The 23236-nt window shown below is 42.0% G+C and overlaps 1 protein-coding gene and 1 long non-coding RNA gene across 3 annotated transcripts; one reads left to right on the top strand and one right to left on the bottom strand.

Annotated features, from left to right (window-relative positions):
* Positions 1-957: 957 nt before the first annotated feature.
* LOC306824755 (beta-1,4-galactosyltransferase 3) lies at positions 958-20522 on the bottom strand. 2 transcript variants are annotated; one of them, XM_079345082.1, is made up of 7 exons: positions 20320-20522; positions 10309-11656; positions 6647-6882; positions 5120-5307; positions 4511-4633; positions 4042-4146; positions 958-3861 (listed from the first exon to the last, which is right to left on the bottom strand). In XM_079345082.1, exons 2-7 carry the CDS (start codon positions 10580-10582, stop codon positions 3582-3584), a joined length of 1206 nt encoding a protein of 401 aa, XP_079201208.1. In that variant the 5' UTR covers positions 10583-11656; positions 20320-20522; the 3' UTR covers positions 958-3581. The 2 variants fall into 2 exon arrangements, with proteins under 2 accessions (XP_079201208.1, XP_079201209.1); XM_079345083.1 differs by lacking the exon at positions 20320-20522 and adding an exon at positions 20151-20313.
* A 1399-nt stretch (positions 20523-21921) lies between these two features.
* On the top strand, positions 21922-23100 carry LOC306823527. Its single transcript, XR_013779010.1, has 3 exons — positions 21922-22025; positions 22223-22481; positions 22756-23100. It is a non-coding gene; the product is annotated as an uncharacterized lncRNA (long non-coding RNA).
* The last annotated feature ends 136 nt before the right edge of the window (positions 23101-23236 follow it).

A 23236-nucleotide genomic window follows, 5' to 3' on the forward strand; every position in this document is an offset into this window, starting at 1 on the left:
TTAACATTAGCTTCTCTGATGAGGGCCTGCAACTGAGAAGACACGATCTCCCCTGAGCTTCAGCTCAGCTCGAAGGACAACAAGGGCTGTAACTGGACTTGAGCTTGTATAGCGCTTTTCTAGTCTTCCGACTACTCAAAGCGCTTTTACACCGCAGATCACACCTACCCATTCACGCTGATGGGCTGGATATAGGCCCATCCAGTAACTATCCATTCATACGCCCCAGACGCAGCAGGGGGAGCAATTTGGGGTTAAGTGTCTTGTCCAAGGACACATTGGACATATTGCTCGCAGGAGCTGGGGATCGAACCCTCGACCTTCCGATGGAGACAACTCTACCAACTGAGCCACAGCCAAAGGGGTTAAAGGTTCTTGTGAATAAGAGGGGGCTAGAGTATCAAGCACTAAAATAAAAGCAAGCAATTGCACTTAAAACGAACAATAATAAAAGTCTATCCTCTCCATTTTTTTGCCTGCGCCACTTTTCAGAAAATGTGATCAAACAGGCTGTTTGGAGATTATCCCTTTATGACATCACAAAGGGCAGTAATCCCTCCTGCAGGTGGGTGACACTTCCACAGCAACACTGTTTGTTCCTGACCGAGTCTGCCTTCTCACTGTAAACAATAGGGTAAGGTGCAAGTAAGCAAGACCCACCCAAGCCCTTCCAGATAGGGGGCGTGGTCAGACAGCTCATTTACATTTAAAGCCACAGATACACAGACAGGCTGTTCTGAGCAGGGCTGAAATAGAGAGGTTTATAGGCATGATCAAATACAGCCCTAACACTGGTTAAAGATGAGGATAATATGTGACCTTTATTAGAAATAAAAGTGCATTCAGACAAGATGAGAAATACCTCATGTCTTAAGTGTCATCTTACCTTTTTGAAGGGCCGGTCCATTGACTAAAGAAAAACATTGTTTAAATAAACAAAAAAAAAAAGAGGAACACTTGTGTTTGGATAATCAGTTTATTAATGAATTTAAGGCCACTCTGGACTGTGCAGAATTCATAAAGAGAGCAGAAATAACTCACTAAATCACATTGCCCTTGGTTCCAGTACTACCCTGTGGTGACTGTTTCCTATTGCTGCAGAAGAGCTGAAATATCCACATCAGAACGGAGTCGAACTAAAGTGGAAAAGTGTTTAACAGTAAATAATGAAGTACACTGTAAGCTGTGACCTCAGGATATAAGATTCCTTTGTACATTTGACTCCTCACAGCAAATGGAAAGTTACATTTAAAGTCACAAAAATACAGTTCCCATTTCACGAGACAAACAACGCGGCATGCTGCAGGTTTAGAGGGTGAGCACTGATATGTGTCATCTCCAGGTTGTGCTCTATACATTCCCTTACTAATAGGATCTTTGCCATGCATATTAAGTCTGATATGCAGATTTCTCTAGGTGAATACTAGTACTGCGTGTTGCTAAGGCCATAGGATTTGGATATGAATTCACGTCAGCGTGATACTACAGTATATATGTTGTCTATTTATGAAAATCCCAGGCAACCACTCCGAAAAGAAAATAACCAAACATTCGTGTCCCTTTGCTAAAAATCATTTTTCTGTTCATGTATGGTTCGAACTGAATACATGATGGTTTTTAAAGAGGCTACAAATAATGACAAGAAGAAGCGATAGACCCTATAACCACACACAAGAAATGATAATCATGGTTCATACAGCTCACACACAAACACAGAAGCTTCCATCATCACAGCTTTCAACAGTCATCTTTGGTTTCAGCCTCTTTTTTTTTTTTTTCACCTGCCGTTACGGCTGCACTCACAGGATAAAGGGACGACTACTTTTTGTTAACACAATCAAACCTGTCAGAGAGGAGGGAGGACGTTCCACATGAAGTGTACGAGTGGAGAGGGAACGGCAAAACACGGCTCAGAGGGTGAAAAAAAAGTGAGTGACAATTTGATTTTCTCAATTTGAAATTAACAAAATAAAATAAATACAATGAGAAATGAGTTGGTCAGGGGGGAGTTTTCCTATAACTTCACAAGGCAATCTCAAAACATAACTCATTTCAGCTAAATTTCACAAATTCAAACGGTCAATTTTAAAAGAAAATTCCAGATAAACTTTTTGAGTCCAGCAGTTGCAAGTGAAGAATGACTGACTAATCATCAAATCTATTCGGTCAAACCCAAAGGATCCTGATTTAGTCTCTTAAAGGAAGACGTTTTTAATTGTGCTATGCAATAAAGCTTGCTCTTTAACTCAGTAGAATTATAAATAGAGCAGCAAGAAATGCAGCCAGTCTCACAGACGACTGGAGGAGATCGATTCCATGAACCCAGAAGTGTTTTGAATCAAATCGTAAACCCAAGAATCGAAATTAAATCGTGAGACACCCAAAGATTCCCACCCCCCCTAGTGGATACATTTGGCTACTACAAATAGGAGCAGCTTGTGGTTCTTCACCAATCTGACGTAGAAGTGACTTCCTTTACAGAACATAAACGCTCACGTTCATTTCTCATGTTTAGAAAACATAACGGGAAAGAGGAGGGCAGAAATCATACTGAAACAATGCACATCAAGAGGATTATACAACATACAAAGCTCACTGTACAGAATCAATATAATCTATTCTTAAAAAAATAGATGCGCAAGAGAGACTCCATTTTGATGTGAATGACAAGCTCAAGTGAAGACAGAGGGCTGATCGCTGTCACCATCACCTGCTCGGTTTGCAAAAGGCAAAAATACTCAGAAAAAAAGAAATCGAAAACAAACGATTGAAAAGATATTCTGAGAAGTGAAAGCGCTACACAGAAGAGTCTGAAACCTGGCTTTGCATGAACACAGCTCAAATGTTTTCACTTTTCCTTCAACCAGACTAAACGTGACAAAAGGCGAACGCACGTGTCCAGCATCCATACTGAAACCAGGAAGATAAAGATTTATAAACAGATAAACACCAGCATGTCTGAGCAGGACGAAGCCATGTCGAACGAGGGCCGACACACTCGCAGACAGATCCGATATGTGCGTCATTATTAAAAGAAGAAAAGAAGAACTGATAAACAGTTAGGCATGAATCTGTCAAGTTCCTTCACTCTTTGTAGCAGCTTCACACACCTGACTGGAAACAGTCTCCTTCACTCGTGTATTCACTGGTGTTCAAAAGAAAAAGAGAGCAGACTTTAAAGAGACGCAGTGCGTCTGTTGGAAACTGCAGCTACTGTTCCATTGATATCAACGCTGTGAATACTAAGGTACGAGTGAAGCGACCAAAAGAAAGAAAGATCACAATATGTTTCTAAGGCATCATCAGGTTTAAGCAGCGACCGTGGCGCTGTAGATATATAAACTCATAGAGTCCAACTCTGACCTTCACTCTTCACTGTGGCTCCCCTGGAAGAACAAGAAGTGATGGAAGAAGAACCCAGGTGGAGAGCACTCACCTTCAGGTCTTTAGTTTTTATTCTATATTAAATCAGGTTTTTAATCAACTGTCTGTATGTTGATTCTCCAAAATGTGATGGGGAAAAAAAAAAAAAACGAGCACAGAGCAAAAGCAAACCCACCATCCCACAGACTGAAACATGATTAGTGGTCTCTCATGGTGGGCTGTTTCTCCGAGGAGCCCTCTTTGAGATTGGCAGGGCTTTTGGCGAGGTCTTCTGTAGGCGCTCTGACCGCAGGTTTTCCTGCAGCTTTGGCAGGAGGACGCGTTGTCGGGGGAGGGGGATGAAGACCCGCCTCGGTGCCGATGTTGACGGTGATGTTGGTGTAGAGGGGCAGGTACTGCCGCGAGATTGTCTCGTAATCAGCCGTGTTCATCCCGTCTAACTTCCAGGTGCTGCGAGTCTTTGCCAGCATGTTGAACCTAAACATGAAGAACGTTGATGGAACGTCATCATACAAACAAAAACATAGCAAAAAAGTTTGATCTGCTTCTTCACACATGCATAGTGCATGTGAGTCTATTTAAACTTAAACTCAGATTTCATTAGTCAGGATGACATAGAATAAAAGATCAAGCCAAACACAGCTTGTTGGTCCGTACCTCTTTGGGTTCACATCGTTGCCTTTGTCCAGCTTGTGTTTAATCATCTTGTAACGGCCAACCTTCAGCGTCGGACGAGTGATGTACATCCCCGCCAGAGACACTCTGAGAGGACGACGACACAGTCAGGAAACGCAAGAGAAGTTAATCCCACACACACACACACACATTTCACGCACGTCCATAACACACACACTCAACTTGGTCATTTTTATTGGATATTGTAAATCTCATCTATCAACACACCGATCAGTATTATCAGTATCAAAAAATGTTTTCTTTGACGTCTTCTGTCTGTTCAGTGTTTCCTTTGTGGCTTTCTCCCCCCCCCGCCCATCTGCTGCGTTTCCTCTGCTGGGTAGAAAGTCCATCTTCACACAGAGCTAACTTCCATAGCTAATGTCCTCGTGCTTCCGACTTCCACAGTTAAACTCACATTCTTTGAACCATTATTCTCAGCTTCTCTTACCGGACTCCGATGTCGTCGTCCTCTCCGCCCCAGCCCCAGTAGTTGTTGGGAAAGCCGTTCATTTTGAGGTAGTGCAGTGGCGTCAGAGCTGACACTCCTCCAAAGTACATCTTGTATGGAAGCCTGGTTGGGATAAAAGATAACAAATACAGACATGTGTATTATAAAACAAGTGTGGAACATGAGATGTGCTCTGTAGTGACGCGTCCTAAAAGCTTTAAACAACATTCGTTGATGAGTGGAGTCTAAATCATCAGTTATAAGAGGTGGCTAGTTACAGAGACTCTGTTGAGGAATTGAACCTTTTTCCAGAGTACCTGGCCAAACCCTCACTCTATGTGATAGCTTGTGATGCAACTTCGCTTCAACATTTCATAAACATTCATTAGTTCATGAGCGAGTGAGTTTGTTAGGTGGCTAATAAGCAGCTCTGTGGTGCTGGTAGCCTGGTGGTTAGTGCACGGGCCCCATGAACGGAGGCTGGATTAAGTCCAACCTGTGGCTCCTTTCCTGCATGTCAGTCCTCATTCATTTGACTCTATCCCAAAAACAGAAACCTTAAACTAAAAGGAAAAGTGAACTCTTTAGTGTGCATGATGAGAGTCATACTTGTAGCCAAACTTGTCCATGGCGATGGCTGCATGCTTCGGGTTGGAGTCGCAGACGTAGGTGTTGCGGTCGTCCTCTGGGATGAGGTCCACATCATGGAAGAAGAGACAGTCCCAGTCTTCCTCTTTCATGGCCTCCCGGAAACCCACATTCATCAGCTTGGCCCGATTAAAAGTGTAGTTCCCCGCCTGTGGAGTGAACACAGACAGTCTGTCAGCACAGGCAGCGTGTCAGAAAGACCTCAGCCAGAACAGGATGAAGACAGAAACTATCATGACGGAGTGGCAGATATGGAAACCAATATTTACAGTAACACAATACTTCATTAAAAGGAAGGATGTGTCATGACGCAGAGAGACACTTATCATGATTCATGTGTAAACTGTCACGCATCGTTCCTTTAATGACCACAGATAAAGACACTCACTGACATACTGTTTTCTTCTGTTCCCCCTTCTCTTCTCTGTTTTTATTATTATGTTAATTCATTTGACGACGCTAACGAGAGAGAACTGCTGGGGCTGTGAAAGCAGCTCAAGTCCTGGTGATGCTGGTCTGCTGGCTGGAGAGGTGCCGGTTCACTTCCTGGGCACTACAGTTTCCTGTGCAGCCCCTCCCTTTGACACTTCTCCGTCAGTGCATGATCATAGTAGTGCGAGTGTGTGTATTTTAGGCTGGTAGTGTGTAGTGTGTCATGGTGTCAAATTAAATTTCCCCTCAGAGGATTAATAAAGAGACTTTTTTTTTACTGCTTTCCCCATGATGGAGCAGCGTTTCACTCTTCAACGTCACCAGCTCTGTAATTGGGGGAATCTATAGAAATTAAATGAAACGTATCACCCGGCATTGAAAATGCAATGGCACCGCAGCACGAAGCCGCTGAGCTCCTTTCGCAGGCTAAATACAGATATGAGAACATTTAGCATAAAGGCTTAGAGCCACTATGCTTGACACGATTTATATAGAACGGGACAAATTAAAGTTAATTCAGAGATTTAACTTGTGGAATATTCTCATGTTTAGCTGAGTGGGAGAAATCCCTTTAGCTTTACATTTGTAACAAAACAGAGTGTACTGATTTACAATGAAGAAAGCCCCCACAATGACTCACCAGTCCATGACAGATATAGTCGTATTGCTCATTTTTACCATGATGTTGCGTCAGATTTTCAAGCTTTGATCAGATGTTAATTTCTTGATTCATCCCAAAAATAACCCACTTCACCATCTGAAGCTACTGGACTCATTTTTTTAGACGTTTTCTAAACTGGGGATGAAAGTACGGAGCAACGACGTCAAAAAGTCCAACAGTGTAAAAGACAAACAGCTGAGGAGTCGACATGAATACACTGTTCTATCTGCAGGTAGTTCTCCTGTAACTTGCCGCTGCTGCACACCAGAGGGCGCTCTTTATCTAGTCTGAAGTGTGTTGGACAGCAAACAAGTTACACTCTGCATGCAGACCAAATGAATGAGCTGTAATCATCCCACAGTGAAATCGGTTGGTCCTGGGTCATGTGACCTCACCTGGTGAATGACGTAAATCCCGTAGTGCAGCTGTTGTCTCTGCAGAAAAGGATGTAGGTAGTAGAGGAGGAACTTGAGGTGGTGTTCTCTGTTTCTGTGGGGAATGATGATGGCTGTTCGGTGTTTGGCCTCACAGTCTGGTGGTCTGTAGCGTCCTCCTCGCACCACCAGGGGGTTTTTCCTCTGAACCTCAGCCAGAGTGAGTCCTGACGGGAAACTGACGTGGATCGGCCCACCTGAGAGGCAGAAACGAGTGTGCTGTCATTAGCAGTAGGAAACACTGATGGAGCCAATATAAACAATGTGGTTAGCACATGATTTGATTATAACATCATGGTTGAAAATGACTTGATGATACTCGCAAAAACCTGGGTGTGTTCTGCATGTAAATATACATTTACACGCACGACCTTCATGTTTATGCTGTAGCATTGATCACATGCCCTTTCCTGTACAGTGTGAAAATAAATCATCTGTTGTCACTGCTGCAGCATTGTTCCTAAAAAGTCAATCAACCATCTTTCCAATCCAGCCTTCAAACTGAACAAGGCGTCTCTGATCAATCTGCGGAAGTACGAAACACGTCTGTTTGATACCAGCATGTTACATACAAATACGACTCTGCTGATACTTCCTTAAGATTAAGCCAGTCATGAATGTATCTAGACATCTTATTATTAAAAGGAAGGACTTTTTGACCCAGTAGATGTCGCCTCCTTAAGCACCAGCCACACACCAAAACAAACTGCCGTTTGGCGACACCTGCTCTGTTCTGAAGCCTTCGCTCTCCTCCAGAGACAAACCTACGACACCTCTCCACACACAAAGGAATCAACCATCACAACATCATTAAACACCATGAAGTGCAAGTGGTCGACAAAATCATCCTTCACTCACGCTGCAGTTGTCAGTGTCCTGCGTTGTTGTGTTAGCAGGCTAATGTTAGCACACACTGGTTAACTCATAGCTTCGTGTTGCACATATAAATGAACACAGAATGACAGAAACCTGAACACACTCATTCTTCTTCTTTTCTACAGTCCTTAGCTGAAACAGCTTTATACACGAGGCCGTCCCATCCACGTAAACATGATGTAAACATGATGTAAACAAGGTGTAAACAAGGTGTAAACACGGCTCAGACAACAGTACAGCTGGCAGGACTCGAGCTTCTCACTCATTGTAAACTATGGCACATTGTTCCTTTAAGTATTTTTAGGCAAACTCTACCACCCACTGTGTAAGCAGCTGAATGTTGAAGCCGTGACTTAGTGAAGATGTTAGTTAACCGTTCAGCTCGAAAACCTTAATCTGTTATCATTATCTGAATCAAATGGATACTTTCTGGTTCATTTACTTCTTTAAGAGTCAGTAGAGAATCTTTTGGTTGACTGAACAAGACATGTGAGGATGTCATCTTGGGCTCTGGATTAGAATGATTATTGCCCTTTATTTGAATTCTTGTATCTTTCCTGGTAAAAGGTTTCATTCTTCCTCATCATGAAACCACTTTCGAGCCTCCAGGTGGTTTCTCTTCACTTACTGTTGTCAGATTGAATATTCTCACCTACTTTAATTACCTTCCTTTTTTATGTCGTCGATGACTCGCGTCTAAGTTATCAGCATGAAGTGTAAAATGACTGAGTTATGTGGGAACAAAAGAGCAGAGGGCAGAGCCTGAAAACTGGTAAACTAAGCCTGCTCGCCCAGTTCACCCAACATGAACTGGAAAAAAAAAAACACTCAGCGTGTTCTGAGTGTCTTGGTGTTGTGTAACGAGGGAGTGGACGGTGGAAGACAAACAGAGGACATGTTAAGCGTTAAGCTAACCACTGCATCTCACTTTCCTTGTGTCCAGTTTGCTCTAAGTTGTCATTCAGCAAACTGAAAAGAGATGCATCTTAAAGGAGCATGGATGAAAACTAAACAATGTACGAGTGTTTTAGTAAATCTCATGTTTACCCTCTCATACACAGTGACGTTACACTACCTCCAAGTTAGCACCAAGTTGTTAAAGGAAGATGTCATTGATTCTGAATTAAACGCATCAGCTTAGAAAATAATACATTTAATGTCCTTATCATACCGGGTCATTTGTTCTATCCTTTAATCATTCATCAAAGTTACACTAAGCCATTGTTCTGCAGCAGGATGAGGTGTTACAGTTGACACTACTCACAGGTTTGTAACCAAAAAAAAAAAAATCAAGCACACAATCCATTAGCCTCCCTCTCATGAGTAGGTGGCAGCTCATTTTAAAGCTCCTCTGGTGTGCTGAGGAACACGGTTGAATCCCCTGGTGGTGGGGCTGCACAGTTCTGCCTCTGAAGTATTCAGAAGGTAAATCTGAAAAAAGGTACTTCCTGCATGAGTCCTTTTCAGCTCACACTAAACACCTTTTTCACTTGTGAACAACAGATTCATTCAAACTGCAGAGAAACTCTGTTTACTTTATACACATGAGCCAGGATTACAGTACCTATGACCTTCAAATTCTTTGCCAAGAAGTTAAACAAAGGTGGGTTTTTGGTCGTTACACTCGATTGGATCATGAGATGTGTGATGCAACATCAGGCTGCAGTGAGAGAGTGTGGAAACATTTCCTTCTTTCTTTCTGAGCCACACAAACATTCAAGAGACTTTCCAGAATAACGAGTGCACATGAAGCAGAAACTAGTGTCCCTCTCAATGTGGTGCATCCATGCAAGTGCAGACGCATCAAACTAGTGAAGTGAAAAAAAGACAGCGAGGTCACAGACTTCAAAAAGAAAACGTATGAAGTATGTGAGGGTTAATAAACGTTTAGCTCATGCAAAGCACTGTTAAATAAGAGTACAGAAATCCATATCAGCACACAGGAATTGGGATTTCTTTCTACTGTTAATTCACAAATTTTGATTTGACTTCAATGTGGTAAATGGAAACGTGTGACACATCTCTGAGAGGCCGATAAGAGTGTGTGAAAAAGTGGCTCTCAACTTCCAACAGCACAGGATGAAAGACAGAAATTCGATTCAGTACATTTCCACAAAATTGCTCTGGAAGCAGAGACTCAGTCAATCTGATCAGTGACTTCAGCATAGAGAGAATGACACACTATCAGGGCTGATAAGACATTATGTCATCGTTAAATAAACCATCATGACAACTATTCTAATGGATACTGTACACTATCATACTATAACCACTCTGTAATGGTTCTAGCACCATTAGGCTGAAAAAGCAGCTTTGTGTAAAAAAATGGAGGGAACAATAAAATGTCCTCTGCCTTCATGATGATCGAGCTGTGACTGAGTAAGGATCGAGATTAAAAACAGAGTCACTCATCTTTTCCTCAATACATCTAAAGTTTTAACCTTCAACAAGTTACTGACCAAATTTCATTTATGGATATTTCATTGGTTTCACTTTTCAGAATCTCTTTAACATAAATGAGCTTCATAAATCAAATATTTATGTTTCCAATGGAGATTGTTGTATGATGGAAGACAGCGCAGTAAACAGTACTAAAGCTGAAAGGACCTGATGAATGACTGATGACTGCATTTGATTCTTTGTTTGAACAATGATGTATTTACACAAGTAGAGGAGACAGTGACTGTTCTTGAGTAATCCAGTTAGCAGCACTAAGGAATGACACTGAAGCAGGTAGAAACACTCACCTATAAGAGGGGACGTCTTGGGGCAGTATGGCATGGCGTTTCCATGGCTCTGAGCTTTGGATAGTTGGGAGAGGTTGGCGTAAACGTCACTTCCGCCGAAAACAGCAGGCGTGTGGTTTCGACCGGACACACCAGAAGTGTCTGGTTTACGGAAGATTCGAATGAAGTAGCTGACTCTCTTCTGGTATCCCTCTCGGGACAGCAGTGCCATGACGACCAGCTGAATGCCCAGGAACATGAACAGGTAGCGCCATTTGGAGTGGATACTGACCATGGCGACTGTTCTGCGTCGTAAAAGCAACCAAGGCTGGGAGGAAGCAGTGCAGAAAGTTGACTCGTGTGGAGCGATCAGGCTCTCTGTGGTTTTTAATGCTGGGGTTCGTAAGGAGGCTTTCCCGAAGATTCAAAATAAAAATCAGGAAGGTGATGATTGTCAGTTGTGAACGAGGCTGTTGACAGGAAGTCAAATATTCTACTAATCTAATCTGTTATATGGATACACAAACTTCATGTGACTTTCACGATATGTTTTGTTACGTAGATTATGAGTGGCAATATGGAGAATGATTATACAGAGTAAGAAAAATGGCAAAAGTAACACCAAAAAAAGGCACTTTTGGTAAGCCGATACAAAAAATAAACCCCAAGAAGAGGAAAAATAAAAATATATTCTCATCCAAAAGCAAAAAAACAAAGTCTTGTTTACTTTTTTTTCTATTTCACTGCATTACTTTTCGCAGCTCACTATGTGGTCGATATCTCCAAAGTCGACTGCTGGTCCAATGTGAGGTTGGACTGGGGTGGTATTGCCAGTCCCACATCATGTGGTCTCACCCTCATTGAATTCCATGTCGCCCTGTGAAGCTCATTCTCCTCTGGTCAAATAAACGGCAGCGTCAGTGTCTCTCACTCGCTCCCTTTGTGAGTTTTATGCTGCCTTCTGTTCTCCCTCATGCTCTCTCCTGAGGGAGGCCTCCACAACAACAACAGCCGCCATGACAAAAGGGAGCATATGCAGCCGTATAGGGCCTATACTTTACACAGGATTACACACACAGTGTCCACCGACTCTCTGGAGAGACCGGGGGGGTGGACCATGACCAGCGTGGGAGGAGTGGTCAGAGGTTTGCATGTGTGTGTGTGACTTTGTGTTTGTTAGGGGGAGGGATTCAGTGGAGGGCCAGGCTGAGAAGAAAGGAATAGGGGGAGGAAGAGGAGGAGGGAGGTTTGATCCTGGCTGCTATTGTTCCATAATGATGCAATCCACGGTTATGAGACAGCTCAAACAGCTCACTGGGCTGACAGCCACTGGACGGACAGGAACTGGACCAGTCGCAGCAACGCGGCTCTGAAAGACACAGAAGAGGGGGAGGGACAGTTACATGGACTGACAACCTTTGGTTCCAACTGTTTACATCAGCGATTTTGCACTTACAGCAGAATGACTATCCCATGCAAACAATGACTAATTGTGTGCAGTACAGGCTCAACAAATGGATTGTGTTTGTTTACATGGAGATCCAACAGCACAGTTGGAAAGCCTCGACTAATCAGGCCCAGCGTGGGCCCGAGTGTAGAAGCCTCCCCAAAGAGAGGCCTGCTGCCCACAGCCGATGGCAGACAAAAAACTGTGCAGCACAGCGTGGATGAAAACTGCCTCATTTACGAGTAAAAAAAAAACAACTCAATGACCCCGTTGACGTAGGTCGCCGAAATGTTTCCAGGACAAACTTAACCTCTGCAGCTGTTTGCAACTGTATCAAACACAGCCTTAGCCACAAATCTATTAGTGCTTGTAAAAGTAGCCAGCCTCAGACCACTAATCCTAATCCCACTGAACGCTACGAGACTGGTGAAGAGATTGAAAGAGACGGATAGAAAAAAAACATGTTCAGAGCAAAGCGAGCAGCTGCCAACCTCTCACCTACAAAAGTAGCATCACTGGTTTCTACAGTGCAGACTCCTTCCTGTAAGTGTGCTGTCCATGAAGCTGAGCACTTTTTAAAAACATTCCCTGCACATTCTGCTTGGTTCGATTTTTGTATCAGTTTTTCACGATACCAACATTTGAAATGTAGATTTCCACAATGCTGACACCTCGGAGCTTTTGGTTATAAATATGACTAAAGAACTGAAGTTTCTTAAGGCTTATAAAAACATGACCGCTACAAAGATTGTCTTGATTTTCAACACATGCTAGAGAATACATAACAGCTTAATGTTAATGACTTTAGGTAGATTCAGAACACGATGAATGCTCAAAATGAAAATGTATAAGTTCCTGTTTTTTTATTATAAATTAGCCCCTGGTACCTGGCTGGTAATATTGAGATTAGCAACCAACAAGAGCCAAAACAATAGTAAACTGCTGAGTGTCCAATGAACTCTGCTGTTCGGTTCAATCCTACTGAATAATAATCAGACTTGTGCAGACATATTCAGCCCTTGGAGCCTGTTAAGCTAATTACACAGAGGAAACATTACAAGCACTCGAATGAGGGCAGAGTACATTAGACTTCAGAAGCAGCGCACTTGTGCTTTCCCTTCTCTCGGGTCTCGTCTGTCAGTCAAAAAAACGATCTACAAACGGGTGTATCTCACACAGCTTGTTAAGAGCCGAAGGAAAAAGAGATCTGCCCGCTCTCTCTTGTGATGCCATATTTTTAGATAACTAATTCGTACAAGAGTAGATCTTAAAGAAAACTGAAGTTTCTTCTCACCACGTCGAACCAGTTGGCATGTTTTTAATAGTAGAAATACTGGCACTAATGCCATTTAGTTTTCAGATCAGATCTGCAAGCACATGTTGATGAGTCGATGGAAAGACACCAACTGCAAGCTGCCTCATTTTAACCATTTACAAAACAAAACTGTCCATCAGTTGCTGGTTCCACTTTCTTTCATAAAAAGGATTAGTTTCTGATCTTTCGTGTTAATGACGAGGCGTTCTGTACCAGACACGCAGAACAGTTCTATGACTCGTCTTGTTTAAACGTTTCTGACATTCAATTCATTTAAAATCTTAAATCCTGTAAATAACAAAAACAATTATTCAGTAACACTTCTGTTCAGTGAGAGGATCCTTCTAGCGGTGTCATCATTTTTACAGAGTTCCCTCTGTGAAGATGGTGAGTAATACTTCAATATTTCATAACCAACAGGAAAAGGCTTAACCTTGAAATCTGCTTGCAAAATAAACTGTGAAAGCCGGCAGTGTAACAAACAGTTAACAGACATATTGATGACACCTGACAGGCTCACACATGCTGATCTACAGAGTATTTCTGCTTTTCAGTTCAAGAATATAAAAGGGTTTTATTTTTTCTCTGAGGGCATAGATGGAGAAAGAAGGAGAGGAAAGCCTCGGCTTCGTGCTGCAGATGATTTTTATCTGCATGATGAGTGACTGAGAGCAGATGGAAGTGCGAGCCCTCTCACTTCGCCCGGCCTCTTTAATAACCCCCATAGATTATGGATATGGTTTGTAAAGATCTGACGTTAATCCCACGGCACTGAAATCCAACACCATCTCGAGCACAATAACAAGCGACCTGGAAAACAGTCATCTTTATTCAAAGTGAAGACTAAGACTTCAAATGTGGTTCATGATCTTTCAGGCTTACTAGAGTAATACACATGATGTAAACCTTTCAACAGACAAAAACACGGTTGATCCGTGCTGCGTACGTTTGAGAGGTTACATGTTAGGTGTCATGCATTGGAAGAAAAAAAACCATGGGACAGAAAACAACACTCCCTTTCTGCTTGCTCATATTCCAGCATCATGTTCACGTAATGAGCTACAGAAAGGTCTCTACAAAAGAGAGAAGTGATAGGTCTGGTTTGCTTTAGTGCTTGAGGGCCGTATTGTGTGTGAGCTGGCTAATACAGTGACAGAGCTTGGCAGCAGGCCCCCCCCCTTAAACAAAGCTCAGGCGCTGACTTAACACGCATATAAAAGAGACCCAGTGCCTAGATTTGGACACATTTTTCTGCGTTAGCTAAAAGGCCGAGGATGAGGAGGAGTGAAGCAAAGAGAGAGAGAGAGAGAGAGGAAGGACAAAGCAAAGTGAGAGGAGCTGGAAGGGGGAAGAGAAATGCAGCCAACAGTCTGGTTACACTCTGTTCTTCTGACTTCATTGTCTGTCCTGCAGACATCCTTCCTGTCCTTATTCAGAATAAAAAAACAACAGGTATGTGCGGCATCACACAATGTAACAGCAAACCTTCTCCTGTACACCCTGTAGTGTTGCTTTTTACTGATCTGGGCATTGTGCGCTGCAAACACAGATGGCACATAACAGCCGACAAATGGGACATTTCCTTTCCTGCCCCAGGGCCATTAATATTACAAATATACGGTATGTCCGACTTCACAGGCATGCTTGAACACACATGAATGAATGCAAGAGAGGGCTAGCATGGTGAGACTGAAGAGAAGACAGTAACAGAAAAGGAGATGGGGGTGGGGGGGGGGGGGGGGGGGGGGTATGGGAGTTATATATTTAGCTCATCATCTAGGGGGATGTAGCTTACGGTCAGCGCTGCTGTTCAAATCCTCGAGGGATGGCAGAGAACGCATGCACACAGGCCACTGACAGCAGCCGCAGCTCCACAGGGAGATTAACAGGCAGACAGGAGAAGTCACAGTGCAGCGAGGGTGACGGCAAGGCAGGAGATTCCCTCGACTAGAAGTGATCAGCATGGCATAGGCTAAAACCAATGAAGCCAACAAACTCTTATTAAACTGCTAGAACAAAGACTACCTTTTTTTGGATGTGGTGCAGTTGCAATAAGACTTTTCAAAGCTCCTCTGGAAGCGGTATCAAACAGAAGAATATTTTACATTATTTTGCATTGTAAACAAATGTTGGCGCAAAAGGACATCTGCTTAGCTGATGCTCGGCTGCAGATGGTTTAGTAAACCTTGCAGCTTGAGCAAAAAAAGATTTTTGAATTGCACTCAGCATGGTTCTCTGCTTTGCATAATCTGTAAAAACATCTAGAGCGTCAATAAGCGCACTGGGAACAGTCGACTGATGTCTCGCTCTTTTTTTCCAGTGACAACACGTGTTATGTGTTATTTTACAGATTGTTAAACCCAGACATTCCAGCCGCAGCTGGTTCACATCAAAGGAGCAGAGAGAAGAGATGGGCCTATCACTGCTCATCTACTATGGTATTTTTTACTTGTAAAATGATGCTCTAACTGCCTACCAAGCACTTCATCGGCCAAGTTTTTTGACATAGTGGATAAATACATTTATACAAACCCTGTATTCTTTTCTCAATAACTAAAAATGTGTCTGTTCGTTAAAATGTCATTAGATGGTAAAACGCTTCATACAAAGTTAAAAAAGTCATTAAATGTGCATCAATGTGATATAAGCTTGCACTTGCGAAAACAAAATGAGCAGTTAACTAAGTGTATGCAATAAATGTGGAAATGGCAACACTGTATTTTTCCTAAGACAATGGAAGAAATAGAAAGAATAACCTAGACGAGGCGGTGTGGTCTGCTTAGTAAAGACACTAACCCTTTAATCCCATTGAAGCACACAGCATAACTCTGCATTAGAGGAAGAAGCTTTCACATCTGCCTGACTGTGTCATCACTGCTATATGTGCCGGCCTATTGAGGATAAGTGAATGCTCTCTGGTCTTAAATGTGTGACCTTCTGTCAAATCTGCTAAAAGCGTACGACTGGAAGTGAAGTGGAGGGAGAACGTCCATCAGATCCCACCCGCTGAACGCTTTGAAAGCAAAAGACTGCAGCGTGCTTTAAGGACTAATGATCCCTCTATGTATGAATCATCGATCTAAATATTGAAAAGTGGTCCAGGTGGAATGATGAACAATGACACACACGTCATTACTAAATAACAGACAAGTCTGTTGATCAACCCGGACAATTTGTTTAGCAGGGCTTTATAGGCGTTTATGATGCAGGGATGCAAATAAACTTCTTCACTGCTATTTTCAGCTGCAAATATGAATCCCATTTAAAATGTCAAACAGAGTGCAGCTTTAAAATATGGATTTGTACTGTAATAGGCTTTGACATTTACAGGTTAGCTCTTATGTGACTTCTCTTCACCTTCTGAGTCGATAGAGTGTCCGTTAGTTACTGTGTCCTGTTTAAAGTCACCTCAAGATTGGAGGCTGACACAAATCATACACAACATTAGCACCAGTTTAATTTTGGATAATCTCTTACTTACTCTCTGTTAAAGTCATTTGGGGTTTTTTTTGCTCTTATTAGACAAGAAACACTGGGCGGAGAGAGTGAGGGTCTAAATGCATCTAAGGGCAGAGAACGGACTTGAACCCACGGCCGCCAAGTCTCTCCCCAGGGCTCAAACTGCTGGCAAATCTAGTGTCCCAGCTCTTACTTTTGATATCCATAAACAACCAGAATGTTTAATAATTAAAGACAAAGGTCAACTTTAAAGGAGATCTATATCGTTAGATTAGGGTTTTTTTAGGTTTCTTGTTACTCTTCAGGAGACGTTACAAAACTCGGCTAGAAACTGACGTCAGGATCTGAAGACATTTTAGCAGAGCATGGAAAAAATCTGTAGGACGGGACCACCCGGACACTCGCTTGAATGTGCCGTCTGGTTCATCATGACTTTACGAACGATCACGGCGCGCGCCTTCGGAAACATGCATGGTTTCCTATCAGCTGCAGAGTCGAGCCACAGTACAAAGTCTTTGATAAAAGGTGTTTAGACGTTTCCTCTGGAGCTTTAACTTTGCCCCTCAGTGTTTGTTTTCAGCTGTTCATTCACTGCGTCACATTCTTTGTACTGTTGAATTGATCCCCATTACTAATGTGTAAAGAAATGGATAAGTTACAGCAGGCCATAGCTATTTAGCTTTTTTTTTTTTTTTTTAGGTTTATTTTTGGCCTTTTTGCCTTTATTGATAGGACAGTGGATAGAGTCGGAAACAGGGAGAGAGTGGGGAGAGACATGCGGGAAAGTGGCCACAGGCCGGACGCGAACCCGGGCTGCCTGCGCGAGGAGCAAAGCCTCGCAACATGGTGCGCGCGCTGCCGCTGCGCTATCGGCGCCACCGCTATTTAGCTATTTTGATAGCTAAAAGGACAAACGACAATATGCCTTGGTGGACAATCTGTCCAGTACATGAATCCTTTCAAAGACATCTTTCCAGCAGTAAGCTACGTCTATTGTTCCTCCTTTCACTAATCCAGAGACAAATATGTGCGTTCAGTAACTTCTTTAAAAACGGATGCAAGCTTTAGAAATCCGGGTCTTTTTGACGACAGGATTAAAATGCTTTGTTTGAACCACTCCAACTGAACAAATACCAGGTATTGTCTTAAGGTCCTTTTCATTTGTACACTCATTCTTATCTTTAGAAATGACATCCTGTAATTCAAAACAGCAGCAGGAAAATGACGGGTCTGCTATCACTGATGACGGTGGCTTTATCAACACAGCAGACTGTTTGTGGTAGATCGTATTAAAGATGTCCCATCAGACTCAACATCGCCTGAAAGTGACCACAAAATTAGAGTGATTGGGAAAAATTCAGCATTTATGACTTTGATCTGTCGCCACCGTTAGTCAGCAGCCGAGAGATCAGACAAACAATTACAGCGCTGTCACAGACTTCTTTTTATACCAATTAGATGAAGCACAGTAATCACCAGAGCATCACCACAGCCTTCTCACAAACAGATCCTTTTCCCCCCTCACTAGATCACCTAAACATTCACAAAACATTCTTCACATAAAGCCCTGTTACTTCCAAAACATTACAGCAAAGTTTATGAAAAAGCATGACTCAGATTGTGCATCTAAAAGCAGGCCTTTTTCTCTCAAGCACCATGCAGGCGAGACCAGGCAATGCAATAAAGTGCAAACATGCCCTGAGAAAAGAAGTGTCTGCATAACAACGCGTGCCAGCGTCCGTGTCATGGCAACCCATCCTGAGCCCTGCCATTCATCGTGGGTGCAGCTGGTACACGTCTCTGTGGCTGTTCCCCCGAGTACGACTCTGCTGGGACAGACTGCTTGGGAGAAAAAAAAAGGGGGGAAAACACACCACATCCCTTCTTCTTCTTCTCACGCCAACCCTTTCGTCCTCATCTTTTATACCTTTTGGTTACTCCCGCTGTCTCCATAGAGTCATTTTCACCATTTCCAGCTCTAAGCAGCCCACCAGGGGACAAGCACAGAAACTTGCAGTGTTTTGCAAACTTGCCAATGACAGCTATGGAGACAAAGGAAACCCCCATGAGACCAGAAACCAACAACAAGACTGGAGCAACAGGTTAGTCAGGAAAGAAGCGTCATTGCTCATAGCATCTATATAATGAAGAAAATGTAAAACGGAAAAAATGTCACAGATCTTCATACCATGGATGGAGAGAAAATGAAGAACAAAAGCCACGAGAAAAATTAGATCAGAAACTGATGCCAACCATCGACAGCATTTCCTTTGACATAGAGATATCAGTAAAATAAGCTGTTTATAAGCTTGAGAATATAAACAGAACACCAAAGTTCCCTCTGGGATTAATTACGGTAAGTATTATGGTTCTGAACATTGTATAAGAGGACGCTGAATCACTATATAACAGCTGTAGACTTTTTCAATCAACTGTTACGTCATATGAGGAAAAGTGTGTCCATATACAGTGTGTGTGTGTGTGTATATATATATTTATATATCATTTAGGACCAAACAGAGTTTAACGTGGGGCTATAGGTTATTTTTTTGACAGGAGAGCTGATCGTGCATTTAATCATAGTTATTCTCACTTTTGTTTTGTAGTATATTAGATTTATGATTATCAAACCTTTATGAGAGCATGTGGGTTGCAAGCCAGGACAAAATCAGCAGCACAAAACTGAATTTGTTTCAAACAATATCTAATTTCATACCACGAAAAGACACAGATAAAAGACATCAAACCTTCAAAATGTGAGCTCATTTATTTATTCTGTTGCTTAATGTCTCATCTCTTTCAGAGCTTTCTTTTTTTTGTTTGACAAATTTTCTTCTCTGTGATTGTTACCGGTTTGTTGTCATTAAGTCAAATATTTGGTGTCTTACGTGAAGCACTTTGAATGGCCCTGTAATGTGCTTTAAATAAACTCGTCATACCTTTTCTTTCATTACACTTTTGTTTTGTTTTGACGTGATTGCTCTTCCTATAGATGGATTACATTTTCAATCAATTGTTCAGCCCGAGTTTTAATACAAAAGGAAGCATTAAAGTATTAAAGGGGAGTGGAGATGTTAAAGACAGAAAGTTTAACAAGCTCTACAGTATGTTACGAGGGCATGTCAAGCGTGAAACTTTCACCTGACACTTAGGTGAGACGAATAAATGAATAGGAGAAGGAAAAACAAATCGCAAACAAAGACAGGTGTGGGTGGGTGGAGATGGATAGATAGATGGATAGATAGATGGATGAATAGATTGATGAGTTGTTGCCTCTTCCTGGTGTCACGAAGTCTTGATAACAAAACTTTTTAATCGAGTCGAAGTAATGCATGGACAGGAAACTGAGCGGACTACTATAACTCAAAGTAATGGACAAAGTAGCTTTGTAAACTTGAGCCAACTAATAACACAGGCGAGATAAAGAAAGCTTAGCCTCTTCCTTACTGTCTGAGCTGTGCTTTAATAAAACAAACACACCGTCGACGAGCTTCAACCGACCGTTTTAATCTGAAATGGAGCCGTTAAACACAAACCGTTAACTACACTCCAACTGTTAACTCGGAGCGAGAGATAATTAAGTACACTTTAAAGCCTTTAATCCTTTTTAAACTCTACCGAGGAAAACTAGCCGCACCATACCTTCAACTTACAGCCCGGATCCCTGCCAGCTGTGACGGGAGACAGAGAGCTGAGCTAGCCGCTGACGCTACCCAGTTAGCCACACAGCTAGCTCGCTTAGCAGCCGCGGCACACACGGTGCTCCTCGCGGGGTTAGTTTGTATTCCCCCTTCCTCAGTTGTATTCTTACCAGAAAAGCTGCCTGTTTGTGTGTGTCCCTTGGACGTTAAAGTCGTCGTAGTCCTCAGCAGCTTCCTCTCTCTCCCTCTCTCTCTCTCCGTTAACGTTCAGTGTTTTGAAGTTGATGTGACGTCAGAGAAGTCTCCGCGAGCGAATGAGCCGCCTCGATGTCGCACAGCCTTTTTTCTTTCTCCCCCTCCTCCCCTTCAATTCAAATCCAACTTTCCACTCTGGGCCTCTTTAAGCGCTGCAATTCAGCTTTACTCAAGTTAGGATTTAACACAACTTAGTTTGCTACAGTTTCTCTTACATTTACTGCTTAAGAAGTGCACTGTTTAGTTTTGGTAGAGAAATGTGAAAGTTAGAGAAGTGTAAAGATGATAGTGGTAATGTCCATAACTTATCTTTTGTTTTGTGTAAAATAACAATGTGGTTCCTTCTGCATACCTTAAATATGGACTCAATGAAAGTGAATTTTTTGGGCGCCATGTAAAGCCTTTTTTTCTTTCACTTTATTTCTTTCTCTCTCCTGTAGGTGCATAGTTCCTCTTCATCTTTCTTTGATGACTTTAATTAACCAATTTTGGTTTTTCACAGCAGGACAGTGAGAGTGAGTGCTGTCAGATGGGGCCCCCTTATTTGGTGGTTTTCCTATTGATTTTGCAAGAGTTGCACTTTTTGAGATTATCCTCGTCCGTGTCTGTTTTCTTCATTTGTTTTGTTCGAGTTGTGAACTGTATGTTTGAAGGTTAAGGTTAAACCTGACAGGCCACTGCTTTGGTTTAAGTTTGTGAGTCCTTATGGACCCCCTTCTGGTCTGGGGCCCCAATCAGTTTAGTTTCCTGCCTTCCCTGCTGACATGCAGTGCCTCTGAATGTCCTTCAAAGTGATGTTTGTTTGTCAGAATCAATGTATAGTTCTCTTTATACTTACTAGTTGTAAAACAATATATATATATTTTTTTATTTCTATGGATTCTAATTTTATTTGTACTAACATGCATGCTGCTGCTTCTTGTCTTTTTGCTGCTGCAACACTTGAATGTCCGCTCTGCAGCTCAATAAAGGATGATCTTATCTCATCTGGCAGCAGTTAGAATAACTCTTTTATAGACACTCACACTACTAAACATAATTTGTGGTTTAACAAGGGTCTGGTCTACAAAGTTGTGATTGTAAGGACAGGGTGCGACACTCATTTCAAATATGTGAAGACACCCAGCAAAGATTTCAATCCTGCATTCAGAATCATAAAGCAACTGCTATTAAAAATGAGAAGAAGTCTTGATGGCAACACTCAAAATACAGATAACTTACACTGACAGAAAAACTAAATGTGTGGTTGATGCAATACAACAAGCTAGATGTTTTCCATCGCCTTTAGAAAGGCAGAGTCAACAAACAGTACTTAACTTTAGGACTTTTATCCCTTCAGAATATACAAAAAAAAGATTGATGAAAGTACGATAAAGGGTTGTTTTTAAATACGTAATGCATGAAATAAATCCCTTTGTTGCAGTTTATCTTGTATGTGTCTTATTTTTTTAGCATTGGTATTTGTTTGTGCACTTGTGTCAAAGAATTTCCTCATCACTGAACTCACGCATTTGTCGCCAGTCATCGTTCAAATAAAGAAACGTGTTCTAGAACAGAAGAGTCTAAAAGAAAACAAAAACTGAGCATTTCATACAGGAGGTTACACACCACAGAGCATAAGGTAGGTTAACTATATTTCATATTTTTTAAGCATTTAGTATCATAATTATTTTCTAAATAGTAATAAAAAAAAGATTTGCTCACCAATTAAATGTTTACAGACATATTAAACTCATGATACTGAGCCATGATCACTTCATTCTGCTGCTGCCATCATATTTAATAACTATCTTTTTTTGTGTTTTTGATGGGTCAGAGTTTTTAAAATGGCTTTCCAACAGCCTCTGTACCAGTTATTTTGCCTCAGGCCGTCAGTCACTCAATCCAGCATGGATGTGTTGCTCTCAACCCTTTGGCATGGACTCTCCCTCGGACAGTTCTGTGGACCAAACCACCGCTTGAGTCAAATCTTTGCCATGATGTCTCACAAGCCAGATCTGGCAGACCTGCTGCTCTGTCCTTACTACTTTGACCAGGTCACTTACAGCCTTCCGACCCAGGACCAAGTGAGGCACATGTGGGTATAAATCATGTGATATATACTATTATATTTAGTTATATTCAGAAGCTGGTAGAATTTCTCTCTGAATCCCAAGCTGCTTGTTTTTAACATCAATTGTTAAAGGTTAAACACGTTAAGCAGGTTAAACACGTCTGATAGTCTGACTTCATATTTACAATTAACAGGACATGAAAATATCTTCCTCATTCCTCCAGCCAGTTCATGCAAATCATTCACCACTAATAGGCTCGTGTTCGTTTGTCATTTTCCCCCCACTTGTGGCCTCAAGGGAGAACTGCAACCTCAGGCTGCACTGTTTCGACTCATGGGCAAATGTAAAGCACGAGAGGAGGCAAGCTGCTCTGCTGAGAGCAAGACAGATCCTAAGGCGAGAACTCCCAACCAACACTGGCATCAACTTGAGTCGTCTCTGTGAACTCCAAGATGTAAACACTGGCAGCAGCATCTCCACAAAGCAGTATATCCATCTGATGTTTGGCCATCACTAATCCCTGCCAAACAAACTCGTTTGTCTTGTTTCTATATTTGTCTTAATACAGGTTATCAATGCTGAGCGTGTGATTGATGAGAGAATATAAGCTTAGAAATCAAAGTCAATAATTGTTTAACTTACTTTTATGTAAGTGCTTTGAGTTTGTCCAAGGAGTCAAGTCTTCGCTTTACAGAATATATTAGCATTTAGCCAGGAGGTTACAGATTAATGGGTGTGTATGGTACCACCTATCTTGGCCTATCAAGGTTTACTTGAG

This window comes from Symphodus melops, assembly GCF_947650265.1.
Source record: "Symphodus melops genome assembly, chromosome: 5".
NCBI classification, from domain to species: domain Eukaryota; kingdom Metazoa; phylum Chordata; class Actinopteri; order Labriformes; family Labridae; genus Symphodus; species Symphodus melops.

What these genes read in the sequence shown, in the direction of transcription:
- LOC306824755 (XM_079345082.1), bottom strand. Translation starts at nt 10,582, where the DNA reads ATGGTCAGTATCCACTCCAAATGGCGCTACCTGTTCATGTTCCTGGGC. An exon ending in GGATTTACGTCATTCACCAG is followed by an intron (nt 5,308 to 6,646) that starts GTGAGGTCACAT and finishes TTCACTCCACAG; the next exon opens with GCGGGGAACTACACTTTTAA. An exon ending in GACGACGACATCGGAGTCCG is followed by an intron (nt 4,147 to 4,510) that starts GTAAGAGAAGCT and finishes TCGTCCTCTCAG; the next exon opens with AGTGTCTCTGGCGGGGATGT.